The sequence below is a fragment of the Electrona antarctica genome (genome assembly GCF_951216825.1).
Source record: "Electrona antarctica genome assembly, chromosome: 12".
NCBI lineage: Eukaryota > Metazoa > Chordata > Actinopteri > Myctophiformes > Myctophidae > Electrona > Electrona antarctica.
Window position 1 is genome coordinate 34528878 of NC_136793.1, and position 17565 is coordinate 34546442.

At 40.4% G+C, this 17565-nt stretch overlaps 2 protein-coding genes across 2 annotated transcripts in view; one reads left to right on the top strand and one right to left on the bottom strand.

Annotated features, from left to right (window-relative positions):
* Positions 1-15477, bottom strand: part of pnpla7b (patatin-like phospholipase domain containing 7b) — a 33496-nt gene extending 18019 nt beyond the window's left edge. Inside the window, exons 1-16 of the mRNA XM_079516963.1 lie at positions 15271-15477; positions 14329-14375; positions 13328-13402; positions 13076-13157; positions 12146-12216; positions 11352-11452; positions 10889-11029; positions 9405-9564; positions 8683-8763; positions 7829-7957; positions 6142-6222; positions 5494-5632; positions 2981-3076; positions 2121-2192; positions 942-1030; positions 124-285 (exon numbers count right to left, since the gene is read on the bottom strand). Of these exons, the coding sequence (XP_079373089.1) occupies positions 124-285; positions 942-1030; positions 2121-2192; positions 2981-3076; positions 5494-5632; positions 6142-6222; positions 7829-7957; positions 8683-8763; positions 9405-9564; positions 10889-11029; positions 11352-11452; positions 12146-12216; positions 13076-13157; positions 13328-13402; positions 14329-14373 (1524 nt within the window). The 5' untranslated portion in view covers positions 14374-14375; positions 15271-15477. The remainder of the gene's footprint in view (positions 1-123; positions 286-941; positions 1031-2120; positions 2193-2980; positions 3077-5493; positions 5633-6141; positions 6223-7828; positions 7958-8682; positions 8764-9404; positions 9565-10888; positions 11030-11351; positions 11453-12145; positions 12217-13075; positions 13158-13327; positions 13403-14328; positions 14376-15270) is intronic.
* A 1234-nt stretch (positions 15478-16711) lies between these two features.
* Positions 16712-17119, top strand: mrpl41 (mitochondrial ribosomal protein L41; the record flags this gene model as incomplete). Its single annotated transcript, XM_079516964.1, has 1 exon — positions 16712-17119. The coding sequence occupies one exon, from the start codon at positions 16712-16714 to the stop codon at positions 17117-17119; it is 408 nt and encodes a 135-aa protein (XP_079373090.1).
* Positions 17120-17565: the final 446 nt, after the last annotated feature.

A 17565-nucleotide genomic window follows, 5' to 3' on the forward strand; every position in this document is an offset into this window, starting at 1 on the left:
AATGAAAGTGAAAGATAGTTGTAGACATGCTATTTACGCCGAATGTTCCCCTGCCCCAGAATATGGATGCTAGGGTTCAAGGTACATGTCTGTATGCAGAAACAGATCCAGGCCACACAGTACCTTCAGTTCCATGACCTGTAACAGGTCCCTCTTGGCAGCTTGGAAGATGGCGCTGACCCTGTTATAGTGACTATGGTGGTTGGTGTATCCTCCTCCAGGTTCACTGTAGTGGTACACAGCAGACGGGACATCCACCATAGTCACACTTTTCTTCCTGGCGGACTGAGGGGGTATTAGAGAAAGTAAGACATGATCACTGATCAAGTCATTTCCGTCTATGGTTGGGACAGTTGAAGTTATAAGCTTTTAAGACGTATATTACAAATGTAATTAAAAAGTTATTTTTTTTCCTATTAACCGTGTGTGCTCCAGACTACAGCTCTTCTTTTACTCATTTTGCGTGAGGCACCGGTTCTTAGTTGGCTGTGTATCATTTGATGGATGCTTTTATACTAATAATGAATTCATTAGTGTAGCACTTTTACATTTTTTTAAACGTTTTTAAGTACTGTATCCAATATATCAAATGTCACCTTCACACTGCCTTTTAGCAGTGTTCATGAAGTCAGGACCCAGAATACAGCATTACTTTGCTGAGATAGAAACGTTGTACGTCCAAAACCATTACTTTTCCAATAGATCCAATAGATTATTTAGTCACAATAGTTATTATTTAGTCACAATATAATTATCTATATTTGTTAACTATTTGTTTAACTATTTGTTAAATAGCAGATCTACAAATTCCCAACGCATTGCATGGCCGGCATCGTGGCACGTTTTGGGTTTGTAGTTCAGCTAATTTTGCTACTTTCATGAAAATTGTCCTGTACATCAGCAAGGCTGTGGTACGGTCATAAGCCTTTTAACTCACAGACCTTTTGGACGAAGGAGCTTGTAGGCAGCGTCTCCTCCATAGTAGGAGTTGCCTGATCACGTGGCTTGTTGAGATGAGCTGACGTATCACCTGGAAGAACAAACACAGTAACCATTCACCATCCATGCTGATCATTCAATAGACATTTTTTTCCCAATAATGAAAAATAAGCTATAAAAGATTAAATTAATGTTCACAGTTCAGTCAGAATATTGTTTGGTTTTATTTTTATTTAGATAAGCAGAAGGCTTTTTCACCATGTGCAGTACAACCGAGTCGTATCACATAACCAACCATAATTTCCCCTAGGAGTGATAAAAAGACTGAGAAGGGCATAATAACTGGATATTATGTTATTATCAGTCCCAGGGCTGATACCTGTTGTTAGCCGTAGGACTGCTACAGTTTATGACCTGCCATCAGCGCAAGCCAAAATGGCACATTGAACTGTCACTGTGAGCAACCTTGATGTGGAAGGAACCAGCCGTGTCGAACATGGCCGTCACAGCCGATACGTTCTATGTTACTAAACGACGCTGTGGGTACGTGATAAACCAACTGCCTGCCCAAGAGTTCAAAACCTTTCATCCCTATCTAGCTAATCGGATCAGATTTTGAAATCCTATAAATTCAGAATCAGATAATCCAGCCATATTTTGTCCCAGAAATACAAAACATTTTAGGGTAGAATCACCCTGATCCAGATTCATAATCTTCAAGATAATCATTATGCCGAATATCAGTGCTTTAATCATACCTGTCTCCTAGTGGATATTAAGAACAACATAAGAAAGACAAGCAGTAAAGAAATTTAAGGATATTGTTGAATGATGGATGTTGAATTATATCTTCGAACTACAGAACACTTGATCCTGATTAAAGATTAGATTTTATGTCCTGATCTGATATTGAAGTGATTTGAATCCTGTTTTCACCTAACTAACCAAAATACAAATCTGAGCTGCTCTGATAGGGATTCAAAGTTTTGAACTCTTGGGAGGGCATTAGTCATATCCCTCTGTAACCAAACACGAGCCAGGCAGCATCAGCCCTTTTTTGGATAACCTGGCAACGACAAATGCATGGTGGATAATATGTATATCACTTATTCAAAAAGGTAATGGGTTTGATTCTATGATTGTGAAGATTCTTTTATTGACTTTTCTACTCATGTGTATACCTGTATCAGCCATGGGGCTAGACATAGATCGAAGAAACTTCCTGCGTTCTGGAACGTTGGATTTTCCAACCTCTGTGATGTCATGTAAAAACAAAAAAAAAGAACAACCACTAATCAGTCTGAGAACTTATCAAAAAGACAATGCATTGCAAAATGGTAAAAGAATAAAAAAAACATATATATGTAAAGCCTCCTATCACAGAATGTAGCTCAAAGCGGTCTATAACAAAACAGAAGTAACCGTATATAGGTTTTAATTAAACATATTTTTAATTCAGATACTGTAGGTGATTGTAGTGACAGGAAATGGAGAGAAGACAAGGGGAAGACATGATGAGATTCTGATTAAAACTTGAGTATTTGGGAAGCACCTTTATGTTCCCTACGTAACTTCCTGCACTACCAGCTGCCCCAGAGAAAAAGCAGTAATTTAACAGTAGCAGGTGAGACAAATAACCATCTAAATCCATACTACCGTAATTTCCGGACTATAAGCCGCTACTTTTTTCCCATGCTTTGAACCCTGCGGCCTATACAACGGTGCGGCTAATCTATGGATTTTTACAGCTAACGGCCACTAGGGGACCTTCTAAATCGATGTCTATGGCCACCTGCGGCTTATAGTCCAGTGTGGCTTGTATATGTACACATTTGTTTTTTTCCCTACATTTTGATGGTGCGGCTTATATTCAGGTGCGCTTTATAGTCCGGAAATTACGGTAATTATCCATAATGTAGAAGTTATGGGTTCAGGACAGATAGGCCTTTTCGGGGAGGGGTCAGAATAAATTATGGACTTTTATTCGTCTCAACTGCTCAATTGACAAGACACTATGAAATGGTTTTGTGTTTTATCATACCTGTGTCAGCAGACCCCTGGGGCCCTTTTTCAGGGGCAGAGTCTTCTTGCTGGGATTGGGATTGTCTACGCAGACCTTTGTGAGGATGGGTCTCGCCTACACACACACACACACACACACACAGAATACTCTATGAGTCCTTTTATTGCAGATATACAGCATGTATAATGTATATCTTGCTTTATTAAAATGCAGTACATTCAGAATTCAGTCACACGTAAAAACAAGTCACCTGCTTGGAAATGCAATAATGCCTGTATAGTGTTTGTAGTATTGTACATCAATTTTACTGCTCTATAAAGCACTTAAATGCACTTAAAGCACTGTAAATGTGATTTCTTCACAGTTCTTCTTATATGACACGATCTAAGATTTGCCTATGGGAATTCCAATACAAAAAATAACGCAGAGCCCGTGACCAAGGGGTAGGTGTGACAAGAGTTAGGCCCTTTCCCAATTCCCCCCTTCTCCATGGCCCTTAGCCCTTCCCCTTGCTGATGCGCGTTCACGTGAGGAAGGGTTATCTCAATTCTCTTTGGAACGAGGGGTAGGGCCAAGGGGTAGGGTTAGGATCCCCTTCAAACGAAGGGACTTCGCGACCAGACTTAAAACGAAGGGACATCACAGAGGGCGGAAGGCGGACGAGGTAAGACGCCTTTTTCGTCCTTTATTATTGAAGAATATGATAATAACCAATATTATTTGAATGTGTTAACAATCTGCATCGCCAAAAATATCGCAATCTCTAGCAAAGGTTAACGTTACCTCACTTGAACTAACGATATGCTACGGCGTTGCATTCATACAACGTTACGGTAACGTTAACCATTCATTTGGCATCGGCGCTTTTTTATTTTTTATTTACCGCCGGTGCCCCGGTGGAACAACTCGGATGCAAACTAGCAGGCATCAGTCCGACCCCCCCAGACCACGATATGTCAACATTCTGCAGTTTTGGAGCTCTTAAAAGCCGTGAAATAGCCTACTGTACCTACATAACGCTGTCGCTGCATAACGTTGGCTACTCGCTGCAGTTATAGCTGGTATGGTATTATCATGACCAATGTTATGCTAATCCCCACAAGTTGCAAAAGTTACATAACTAATTAGCAATGGTGTTGTTTTTCCCCCCAGGCAAACCAGCTATGGAACAGACTGCAAGCTGCTGTACAGCCTGTACATTGGATGGAGATGAATCACGATGACATTTTCATTGTCCTAAATGTTGTTGAATTTGAAACATTGTCATTCATATGATCATATGTAGCATACCACGACTTGTCATAGGACATGATAGAAAATGACTGTTCTTAATGATATTAAAAACAATGAACACAGTGACCACAGCCCCTTCTTTCTATACTGTAAATAGTTTTTCCTTTTTCTAACCCTGTATATGATATAACTGTACCCATTCTATACAAACTGTTAATACAATAATCAATGAATCAGGTACAACTGTTGAGCAGGTGTCAGAATGAGCTATATCTAGCTGAATTACATTCTGGTGGGCTACCAAGATGAGACAAAATTACAATATATTTATTTCATCATAACCACAGCAATGTTTACGTTCCATCTCTTCTCCCAAAATAGCCGATCTACAGCTTATAGAAAGTGGTTTCCAAAGTGGGTTATGGGGACCCCCAGAGGGGGTCCGGAGAGGTAGCTAGGGGGTCCCCAGCTAAATGATAGTTTGGAACCAAATGGACCCGTTTGTACACTCAAGAGTTAATTAACATTGATTTTACAATATAAATTGGGGGTCCCAAAGACAGAAATGCCATCAAATGGGGGTCCATGGACTAATGCATGTCACACTGGCGGTCCGTGACACTGCTAGATTCGTAAAAATCTATATGGGGCCCCTGGCATATCTCTTCAAATGGGGGTCTGCGGGCTAATTATTGTCAATTTGGGGGTCCTTGACATGAAAAAGTTTGGGGACCACTGGCCTGTAGTGAGCTTGCAGATCAGCTATTTTCTGAGAACAGGTTGTATATCAATATATCAATATCTACAAGGGACGTTCAATATTTAGGGACGTTCCAATTCCTTGGGTGATGATTTATCCCCCTACCCCTTGACACTCATTATCTAGGGGCAAGGGGAAGGGCCAAGGGATAAGGGCTAGGGCCAAGGGATGAGGGGTAGGGTTAAAAAAGGAATTGGGAAAGGGCCTTAGACTATTGTGGAGCGAGGTGAGGAATGTTGTGGGGTGAGGTAAGTTAGTGTAGGGGACCTTCTAAATCGATCTCTATGGCCACCTGCGGTTTATAGTCCAGTGTGGCTTGTATATGTACACATTTGTTTTTTTCCCTACATTTTGATGGTGCGGCTTATATTCAGGTGCGCTTTAGTCCGGAAATTACGGTAATTATCCATAATGTAGAAGTTATGGGTTCAGGACAGCCTTTTCGGGGAGGGGTCAGAATAAATTATGGACTTGGTTATTCGTCTCAACTGCTCAATTGACAAGACACAATATGAAATGATTTTGTGTTTTATCATACCTGTGTCAGCAGACCCCTGGGGCCCTTTTTCAGGGCCAGAGTCTTCTTGCTGGGATTGGGATTGTCTACGCAGACCTTTGTGAGGATGGGTCTCGCCTACAGCATGCGCCACTGAGACCAAGGGAATGGCTTGGCTCTCCTGTGACACACACACACACACACACACACACACACACACACACACACACACACACACACACACACACACACACACACACACACACACACATACACACACATACACACACACACAATACTCTATGAGTCATTTTATTGCAGATATACAGCATGTACATGAATGTATATGTGCATGTCTATATCTTGCTTTATTAAAATGCAGTACGTGTGACAGAATTCAGTCACACGTGAAAACAAGTCACCTGCTTGGAAATGCAATAATGCCTGTAGTGTTTGTAGTATTGTACTCGTATTGTATCAGTTTTACTGCTCTATAAAGCACTTAAATGCACTTAAAGCACTGTAAATGTGATTTCTTCACAGTTCTTCTTATATGACACAATCTAAGATTTGCCTATGGGAATTCCAATACAAAAAATAACGCAGAGCCCGTGACCAAGGGGTAGGTGTGACAAGAGTTAGACTATTGAGGTGAGGAATGTTGTGGGGTGAGGTAAGTTAGTGTTGTACCGGGTTGAAGAGCTCAGTGGTCAGACCCAGGTAGTTGTGGAGGGCCAGAAACGTCACCCTTTGCAGCCGCACCATGATGATCTATACCCGAAGGAAGAAGATGAATACATCAACAACTCGCACACAATGTGAAGAACTGAAAATACATCATATTACATTTATATTTTAAATTGTAAACCTTCTCTTATCCAGACACACTCGACAAAATTGAGCAGTTATGGTATTTTTCAAGGACATGTTGAAAGACCATGATAGTGGAAATAGACACATTGCTTGTTGCAGGGATTCAATATTATTATAATTTTTTATAATTATACCGTATATATAGACCCTATAAAATTATACTAAATCCTATATTATATGGTCTAAGTGGTTAAATAATATAGATTCAGGCCAGGGCTTGCCTAGTGGTCCGGGCACCTAGGCTGCTAATCCAGCGTGTCGCGGGTTCGACTCCCAATCCCGACGACCTTTGCTGCGCATCACTCCCCATCTCTCGCCCCACTTCCTGTCAACTTACTGTACACTTTCAAATAAAGGCCCAAAGATATCTTTAAAAATAAAATATATATATATAGATTCATAATAGGATAGGAAAAGCCCACAGGGTCTGGCAAAAAGGGTAATCACAAAATGACACATGCTGAACTACTACCACAACACTGGTAATAGTAATAGTATAATATACCCTAGTCTATTCATCAGAAATGGGCTCTATTAATGTAGTTGTGATCAACACGAGTGGAGGAGACCACCCTACTTATCACTGCCACTCCCCCGTTCACAATCATCTCCTTAATCCTTATCTACCATAACTGCCTTCACTTATCAGCCACTCCCCGTTCACAATCACCATTATAGTACTACACACCTGCCTCAATGCATCACAGCCAATCATTGTGCACTGCCCACAGTATAAATAAACCTGTGATCACTCAACTGCCTTTTTGTTCTGCTTCACGTCCTGTCCCACCCCAAACTCCTCTTTCATCCTCTGTTCTCACTCTTCCTCCTTTTGTCCAAGGCTATGACAGAAGAAGGTACAGAAAGCCTACGGGCCGGGCGGGCAGGCCCCATTGGCGTGCATGTGAGGAAAAACTGGAACCGGACGTTTGGTATAATACATTGGAGTCAATGCATTGGGCTGGACCAGCTTGTGAACAACGATTGTGTCCTTGTCAATTAATAGGTTCAGGAATATAAAAGAAGACAGGTTGGTACGTTTAGAAAACGTACTTTTGCTCTTTCGATAGCTCAATAAACGTACACTGAAAAGCAACACAGCAGAAAACAATGTGTGATATGCCTTCTTTTATTTTCCTGGGCCGAGTACCGGTATTTCACAAAGGTCGCACTCGCAATAGTGTTTGTTCTAAGCTGATCTACCTGTCCCTCGTTGACTCCCAGTGTGACGAATCTGCCAGCTGGAATTGCTGGATAGTGAAAATGACGTAGATATCCGTACCTTCTTTTTATTTACCTTGATCTATTTCTCTGGGAACCCAAGGGGGCAGAGACGACCGACCGCTCCTCGAATAGAGCAACGATGGCCATCAGCTCCTGAGAGACTACGCCCCCACCCCGAGTCTCGCCCTACCTTCTCATCCCGTTTCACATCCATCTCATTTCGTTTAAATACAAAATCGTTAATAGGTGTAATTTCTTACTAGTGAAATCATAATTTTACCTGGACAACGCGAACCATAGTCTCAGGGTACTTCTCAAAGACAGACTCAAAGGCTGTGGCGGGGAGTCGCAGCACGATGGAGGGGCTGGCTGCCCTGGCAGACACAGTCTTGTAAGGTGCTGGATAGCCCTGATGTACAGGTGTGGACAGCAAGACAGAAGCCATGAGATTAGGGGTGCAACGGTTAACAAAAATGAATTTAATCTATTATAAAAAATAATTGATAATCGATCATTTAATAACATAACCATATCTTATTTTTGGCATATCATTATAGGCGAAAGGCAAAAACAATGCGTGACATAGTAAAATAACCACACTTCTTGATTATTCGATTAATCGTGAAATGTAAACGATAAAAAGGGTTGCAGACCTACATGAGATACCAGCCACAATCAAAAGATCATACGGTAAGTGCATTTACCTTACAGAATATACAGCACATCTACATATTTTGTGCATAAAGGTGAAGCACACAAATTGAGCACAATGAGCAGGGAGAGACGTGTAGCTATTTAACCCATTTTGGGCGGGAACCCCTTTTGGTGTTAGCTATTGAAAAATAGCAGATCTACAAGCTCATAGCGCGCCACCGAGTGGCGCGCTACGAGCTTGTAGGTCTGCTATTTTTGAAAAATCGAAGAACTGTCATTTTCAAACAGACATTTTTAGAATCTGATCTCAGGTCAAAATGGGTTAAAGCAAGATAGTTTGACATAATAGTCTACTAAGTAATGCAATAAAGAATCACATCATGTAGAATAGAATTAGCCTATATCCTAGCCAATTGTTTTGTTCTGCTTCTAAATGAATAATAAAAAACTATATGAGCTAATTACTCAACATGAACATACAGTGATGCTATCCAGGATGCTAAGCAGGCTGTGGACACTGTCCCCTGGCAGCACTTCCTTTACCATAACGTCTGTCCCATCCTATGGCAAGAGAGAAAGATCATAATATGTTATGTAAATTATAACATTCAGTCTTAGGTAACAATTTCATTCAGCACAATATGCAAATACTAGTAAATACAATTACCAGGACGGCAGGACCAATCACAAGGAGGTAAGTGTTTGTCTGTTCAATAACACTTTGAACATCTACACGTTGTGAGCTTGTAGATCGGCTATTTGAACTATTTTAAAAGGTTTTTTCTAAATAGTAAAAAATGGCAAATAAGTTTAGGGATGAAGGGGTAAGGGGTGGCGCAAGATATTCCCTTGTTCCTAAACTTCTTTGCCTTTTCTTTTTTACTATTTTGAAAATCATTTAAAAATTGTAGATTGGCTATTCTATTAAAAAATGTTTTTCAAAATAATAAATAAATAAATAAAATAAAATAAGGCAAAGCTGTTTTCTTCTAGCTGTGCTTACTGTATTGTTTACTTAAGTTATTAGTCTGCTTTGCTTTGTTTTTATTTACTTAACTTTTTGGCATTATACTGATATAAACTCTTACTCATATAACCTCTTACAATCACACAGTCACATCAGCACAATTTCCATCACTACTGGTTCTAGGATGATTAATGCATACATATACTGTACGAGTGTATGAGCCAGAACATCTTACACTCTCGTGGATCCAGAGTTCTAGTCGGCCATCTTGAACAACATAGATGCTGTCATCTAGGTCCCCGGGGCGGAAGAGTGCCTCTCCCTGGTGTAACTGGATCGATACCATGTGACGACACAGCTCTAAGAACAGGGGCTTCTCAAAATGACCCAGCACCCTGGTCATGATACACAACATAATAATCATGGTAAAACTTTCATTATGGCTGCTGAAGAAAGTCAATTTGATTAAATTGAGCGCTAGACATACTTCCAGTTTTCTCAAATTCAACAAAACAATCACACCCGTGTGAAGTGAGGGGCGCTCTTATCACCATACATCATTATACATCACATTCCGTGCTCAACCAATGAAATCATCACAAATGTCATTCCGGCCAATCACAATTTGCATCCTCACTTTTCCGTCTTCACTTTTAGCTTTAATGTTTGTGTTCACACAAACCTGGAAAGCACCATTGTACCGACTCCCTAGGGGGAGGAAATAGTGGTCTGTGAGCATATAAATAATGCTTCTGTGATCATGCCAGGAGACGCAATCTACATAGCGAGCCGTCTTGTGCATTGCAGTTGATTAATATAACAACAAAATTCAATATCATCAATTACAACATTTTTAAAAAATAAATCATTTCAGGAAAAATAAATAAAAACTATGTACAGAGTGTGTGTATGTGTGTGTGTGTGTGTGTGGGGGGGGGTGATCACTTGTTTAAGGGGGAAGGATCATTTCCAGGATCATTTCCTCTCCCTTGGTCCTGCTGAAAGGTGGATTTTCAGGCCTGTTTTAAAATATGTAAGTGATCTGCATTTTTTGAGGGAGGGGGTCAGGGCATTCCACGCCTGGGTAGCCATGTTGTAGAAGGATAATTGTTTTGAAAGTGGGTGGTACCAGATCGTTGTTCACGCTCCCTCTATTGTTGTGGCTGTGGGTGTCACTCACTTTTTTGAGGTAGTTAGTCAGGTATGTGGGTACTGAGGGCATAGAGGGCAAGGCTGCGTTTCCAATTGTGAATGTCAATCCCATTTTCAATTGCTTAACTCTGTCTTCTACCCGGAGCCAATTTAGACTAGCAAAATTGGTTGGAAAGAGGTGTGTCATAGCTCATGGGCTCCAGCCGAGAAGTAGTCGAATTAGTTTGTTTTGGGAGGTCTGAAGCTTATAGTGATATTGTTGAGTTGAAATCAGAAGGATTTTGATTACAATCAGTGGGCTCGCATTGTGAACCCACCTAGGCACATCTTAATCCCAGTAATGAACAGTAAATTGTATGAAAATATCTGTTCCGTCGTTAAATAGCTGGTCTACACGCAAGCATTTCTCTCCGTGCATAAGAAAGCAGAGTTTCCTACCAGACCACACCTACAAATGTGTTTGACAGGGGACGATGCCAATTAAACGTTCTTAGCCTCAGTTGTCTTACTATCTTCTATCAAAACAAAAAAGGAAAAAAAGAAGGCTTGAATCAAAAGTTATCTTACCTGACATTTTTCAGCATGTACAACACCTCAGAGGGCAGGTGAGAGTTCTGGACATCAAACTCAGTCAGGTCAGCTTCTAGAAGACAGGGAGGAGGCTCCTTGGGCTGAAGGGTGGTTGGCTCCTTCCGGATACGTAAGATCCTAACACGCAAGCGCACACACACACACACACACACACACACACACACACACACACACACACACACACACACACACACACACACACACACACACACACACACACACACACACACACACACACACACACACACACACACACACACACACACACACACACACACACACACACACACACACACACACACACACACACACACACCTTGGTGGCTTGCTTGGCTACGCCATTTAAATAAATGTGTGCAAAACAGACACAAATCAAAATGATTGGTTTACATTACCCATAGGCCTCCATCTGGATGGCCTTTACAGAATAGGGACTTACTTGTGAGCTATAGACAGGACTTTAGTTCTCTTCCTGACACGCGGCCGAGAGGCTGAGTTTGAGTTTTGACCGGAGATAGAGTTTGATGATAGGGTCTGAACCTGCAGCAACACAAAACGTCTATTTGTTCACATTCAATGTTTATTCAACACCATTGAAGAACAAATCTATTGAAATATTTTACAATGATTTGTTGCTAAATGATATACAAAATAAATACAACAGATATTATTTTAAAAGAAATGTGCTCAAGATGATTTGATTAATAGATGTTATAATTAATCATGATTGTGTTTTGGGCATAACATGAATTAAACTAATCAGAGATATGAGAACCAAAAGAAATGTCAGAGGGACTGAATGTAGAGCTATACGTTATATATGGATGAAAAGATCTGTCTGCTGTTTAATGTTTATTCCACTATCTGAATAAATGTTCAGCAAAATCTATGTAAGTCTATGTAATATGTTGATAGTCCAGTGTTAGTGTTGGGTTATCACTGCATCATGTGCAACAACACAAAGCAATGTACACCAACCATATTATTAACACATCCAACACACACAGGCACCTGACACTATATTATGATTGTACACATCAGCATATACACGCAAACACATACACTGTGTGTGTGTGTGTGTGTGTGTGTGTGTGTGTGTGTGTGTGTGTGTGTGTGTGTGTGTGTGTGTGTGTGTGTGTGTGTGTGTGTGTGTGTGTGTGGAAAAAGATGTAAAAATATCGTTTCAAATACATATTACGATTAGGAATTATGTGCAGTGTGCAGAGAGGCCACCTTTCTCATTATCTTCCTTCCATAGAACATCACTTTGTCTCTCTTCCTGAAACGATAGTGTGGCTGCCCCTCTGAAAAACAACAAAGAAACAACATGTTGGTATGGTTGAGTTTGTGTCTTACTTAAAGTAATACCTCATTTATACTCCATTGTACAATCCTGTATAATTTAAGCGAGGCAACATCTTGTGAGCTTGTCGATCCGCTATTTTCGGCACTGGACACTTGGATAGCTGATGTTAGTTATAGTCTATTCGATTAACATCATACATTGGTCACAATAACAATTCATTTACATGAAACCTGTTTGGGTTATAAGTAAGTGGTTCCATTCCCTGTTTTTTCTGAAGTGGTAGAACATTGTATGAGACATTGCCATGGTTAGAACATTCAAACACATTATGTCCATCTTTTCTTCGTTACACTTAGTAAGGATGGCACTTTTTGTAGGTTTTCTCTTGATAAAGTTACATTAAAAACATAATCGCCCCACAATGAAGGTGCTTTGGGCTTAGCTGACCTGTCCTCAACTGACCAATAACTAAATGAAGGTGCTTTGGGCTTAGCTGACCTGTCCTCAACTGACCAATAACTAAACTAAACTAAACTAAACTAAACTAAACTAAACTAAACTAGTTGACCTGTCCTCAACTGACCAATAACTAAACTAAACTAAACTAAACTAAACTAAACTAGTTGACCTGTCCTCAACTGACCAATAACTAAACTAAACTAAACTAAACTAAACTAAACTAGCTGACCTGTCCTCAACTGACCAATAACTAAACTAAACTAAACTAAACTAGCTGACCTGTCCTCAACTGACCAACAACTAAACCCAGTAAATGTTATTGTGTAACAACTGGAAGTGAGAGTACAGCTTCTCACTTTCTCTCAATAAAAATGTAAAGGCAAAAACAGTATACTGACTCTTGTATCTTCTGTAGAGGAGAAAGACAATCACCCCAATAAGAGAGACCATGGCCCCTGCTCCAATAAGCACAGCAGTCAACTGTGAGAAAAACAAACAGCATTTTGATTAATATAAATAATCAAAAACCAATGAAAAAGTCAAAACAACCACTGCAATAGATGATAATGAGAGATTCAATGTGAAATATCGATTTGATTCATTATATATATATTTTCTCTCAGTGAAAAAGAAAGAATGTAATTTGTTACCATATTAGTTTCAGTCCTTTCCTCCACAAACTGCTGCACTCTGACTTTGAGCTGAGTACCATAAGGAAGCAAGCTCTGAAACATCAACCACAGAAACAACCGTCAGGAACTGGAAGTCAGCCACATGGTATAGCACTATAGGCTAATATCTTCAGAGTTAAATTAAGACTGAGGATTTTACTATGTAAAGCAAAGGGATCCAACGGACAGACAGCATTTATTAATTTAATAACATGTATAAAGAAGTATTCACAAAACAAATTCATCCTATGGGCAGGGTTGTGTTGTGTAAAATTTATTCGGCTACATGGCATTTTCTTTTGTGATATAACCCCTCGGATTACATACAATATTATTATTAATCTAATCCAATGCTGTATGCTAACTAAATGTATGCAAATGGTTTCAATGCAAATAAAACACATTTCCAATAGCATTGTGAGGACCCATTGACTATGTATGAAACTATGAATTAATGTAAATGTTGTCTGCTTGGAAACTGTGGGCCATAACCCCCCCCCCCCCCCCCCCCCCCCCCCCACACACACACACACACACACACACACACACACACACGATCTCCTAACCTAATCATTGACAATCTAATCATCAACACCTCCCCTGTGAACTATCCCCCAGTCTTTCACTTCAACCAATGTGGAGAGGCTTCAAGAGCCAATTTATCTGTGGGGGCCTCGGGGGCCAAAACAGAAGCTGATATGTGTTTGGGACAGCAGGTGTCTGGATTGAGAAAGGCGACCTAGACTGTCCTACTGACCTCTTGGAGGGTGGGGGTTGAAGTGTTACCATTATTTCATAATCAAAATGTAATCGAGCTTCCTTGACAATGTAAGTATAATCTAATTACACATTTGTATGAATGTAGTCTGGGCTGATTATACTTATTTTTTCATAATGATTACATGTAGTCAGTTACTACCTTCCTTGCTCATAGGTTATTTATCATTTCATCCAGGGCAAATTGTTGAGACCAGACATACCGATACCGGGTATATACTGCAGCTGTCCTCGTCATTGTCTTCCATGCCTTTAAAAAGAAAGCACGACAGAATTCTGTCAGTCATTGAAAATAATAATACAAGATCCCTATCATTGCAAACAAAACTGGTCAGAATGTAGGCTATAATGTATAAGTATTTGATTGATTGATTGATTGAATACTTAAGTTTGCAGATTGTACAGAGGTACTGTTTACAAAGATTGTTAACACAAAAAAGCCCTGCTGTGGGCTTGTTTCCATTGTGGTCCTGTGTATTCAATTGATTAAGTAAATAGTTGTACTCTAAATGAATGCATTCCTGTGTCTGTTGAGATATAACCTAGAATAACAAAGTCTTCAGTTAAATAATAGAAAAGGTGCATGTTAAACCAAACGAGGACACACAAGGCCATGCTACATTTACCCTGGCTGACTGTAACCAGACACCCCCTGCTGCATCAAACGGACATTCACTATAGTCTATGAACAGGGTGGAATGCTCATTCATGAGAAACGAGCCGTTAAGTTGCCGTGTTTGGGTTTTATGAAGCTATATCAACTTGTTCAGTATGTGCTACTCTATCCCTAAAGTCGGAGGTTCCCTTCAGGTTTGAGGTTTCATTTATACTGTGTCAAATGGACTTTCCCCCGCTGCCCACTGCAGAGTATGCCTCATGTGAAAACAGATGTAGTATAAAGTTAGTTAGTTTGCTATTGTCTAACTTTTAAGTTAAGGGAAGATATGTGATTTCAAAGTGCAATCCACAGATTGATATGACTTTATATTTATAATAATATATAGCCTACTGCCTTACTCGACTCTGAGATTAAAGCTCCGTTATGCCGATTTGGCCATTACTTGTTGAAAAGCAATCGGTCGAATAAACAAGTGTGAGTTGACAGCAGGGTAGAGCGCAAACAAAAACAAATAGAAATTACTTACTGGGTGGCGTCCTTGTAAAGCACTTTGTTAGAGAGTAGATGTTTTTGTGTCAAAGTTGATGTGTAAACATGCCTTGTTGTCCGTCAATCTGTACGTTCACTATAGTCCCCTGACTATGTCGACCTGCGATTGGTTAACGTCAGTACAGTTTAGCCAATCATAGGACGTTTCTTTGAAGAGCCGGGTTCTACTACTACAGCAGTTGCTGCCGCCCCCCCACTGCCCAGCACCCAGACGTGTTCAAGGTGAGAGGTGATTTTACACTCCCAAGTTGTTGTTGATCAATCATTAGCACATTGAAGTTATTTTTTTAAACATATATAACATATGGCCCAACACGTTGTTGACCAATTTAACTTAGCGACATCATACCGATAAAGTAAACAAAGTTGCTAGTGTTGTTGTAAAACGTTAGCATCATGCTATGCTGTTGCTAGGTAATATAACCTAGCTGGTCGTTGTTATACAAGTCTTCACAACCCGTTATATACGTTTCAGTTGTAATGCAATCAATTAAGCTAACATTGCAAGTACGTAAGGCGGCAGGCCTATATCAGTCTGGTAGATTCTGGTAGTTTCTGTAAAGATGTTAGCTACAGTAAAACCCACACGTCCATGTGTTTGTATTTGTAATTGATTGATTGAATTGAAATATTTATTAACAGTTTGCAGAATTACACATTTCAAGCACAAACTCAGGAGTCAAGGGATTCACATGTCTTAATGACTGTTGGTAGGGCGTTCCACATTTTGGTGGCATAGGAGCGAAAATAATTTAGTCCCTTGTTTGTGCCGAATCTGGGTTGTACATGGTTTGTTGAACTCCCTCTGGTGTTGTGGGTGTGGACTTCGTTAACATTAAGGAAGTATTTAGACGGGTACATGGGTATCTTAGTGGTGTATCGAATCTTGTGGACCAGACCCATTGCAAGATGCTGTACTCTGTCGTCGACCCTAAGCCATTCCAGCCTGTCAAAGTGGGCAGGGGTGAGGTGGGTTCGGGGGCTGAGGCCAAGTAGGAGCCTGTTTGTTTTGGGAGGTCTGGAGCCTTGTTTTGATGGCCTTTGAGGTGCTGTGGTACCAAGAGGTGCATGCATAGTCAAAGAAACCTTGTACAAGGGCTCCTGTTAAGGTCTTCAAGGTGTGGAGGTAATGTTTCTCATCCGGTTATGCAATAACAACCGTCTGTTTATCTGTGTCCCTTTTAATCATGCTCTGAAATCTAAATGGAGATTTCTGTATCTGTCTTGGATGTGTCCCATTTGTGCCCATTGCCAATATATGGAGTTGTTTGTGTTTGTGGCATGCCCAAATATGGAGTCCAGGCCAGTCTGTGACGTCAAACTCAGTACTATGACGTCAGTCTTCCTACAGTATGTCTGTGCCAGGTACAATCAACCACATACTTTTTTTCCCATGTTTGCACAGATCTTCAGGAATCATGGGTGTGCTGTCCACACTTGCGAGAGGTCTGGTCCGAGGGGCAGACCGAATGGCCGAGTGGACCAGCAAGCGCGGCCCACGGACTATGAATAGAGGCAGAACCGCGAGGATCACGGGAATTAGGACCTCCAGTCGAAAATTCGTACCCATACAAGAAATGATTCCTCAGCTTGTGGTGCCAAATTTTGAGGGATTCAAGCTCAAGCCCTATGTGTCATATCGCACCCCCGCGGGATCAGAACCTCGACTCACTGCGGAGAGTCTGTTCAATGAGGTCGTGGCTCCTCAGATCAAGAAAGACTTTGAAGAAGGAACTTTAAACTTGGATCAGCTGACAAAGTATGGATATGAGCTCACTCAGGAAGGAAAGCTTTTCAAACTATATCCCAAGAACTCTGTGCGCTAGAAATGAAAACTTTGGCGAGGCAATATCTGAAGCTACTTTTGTAGATATAAATCATGATATATGACCTGAAGCCACATCTGTAGATATTGTATGATGCCCAGTTTGTTAGTCACAGATCACTGTACAGATTAAAAATTGTGGCCTTTAGGTTCATGCATGCATGTGTTTTCAGCAACTAAACTGCCAGGTGTCCTGTCAAATTACCTTGTACAACTGCTATTTTTGATTTGTAGAATCAGTGGGTTAAATGTAATCATAACTATCAAGGTGTCAACTCAGACGGAACATTTCTGTTTGGAAGCCAGTTGATTTAACAAACACTTAATGAAGTTGTGACATTCATAAGTAAACAATACAGCCAAAATTGAACTAAATGATTATGATAATTGTAGATTAGATGCCCATCAAATTTACTTAATCCTCTGTTCCCGGGGGAATACAAGGCT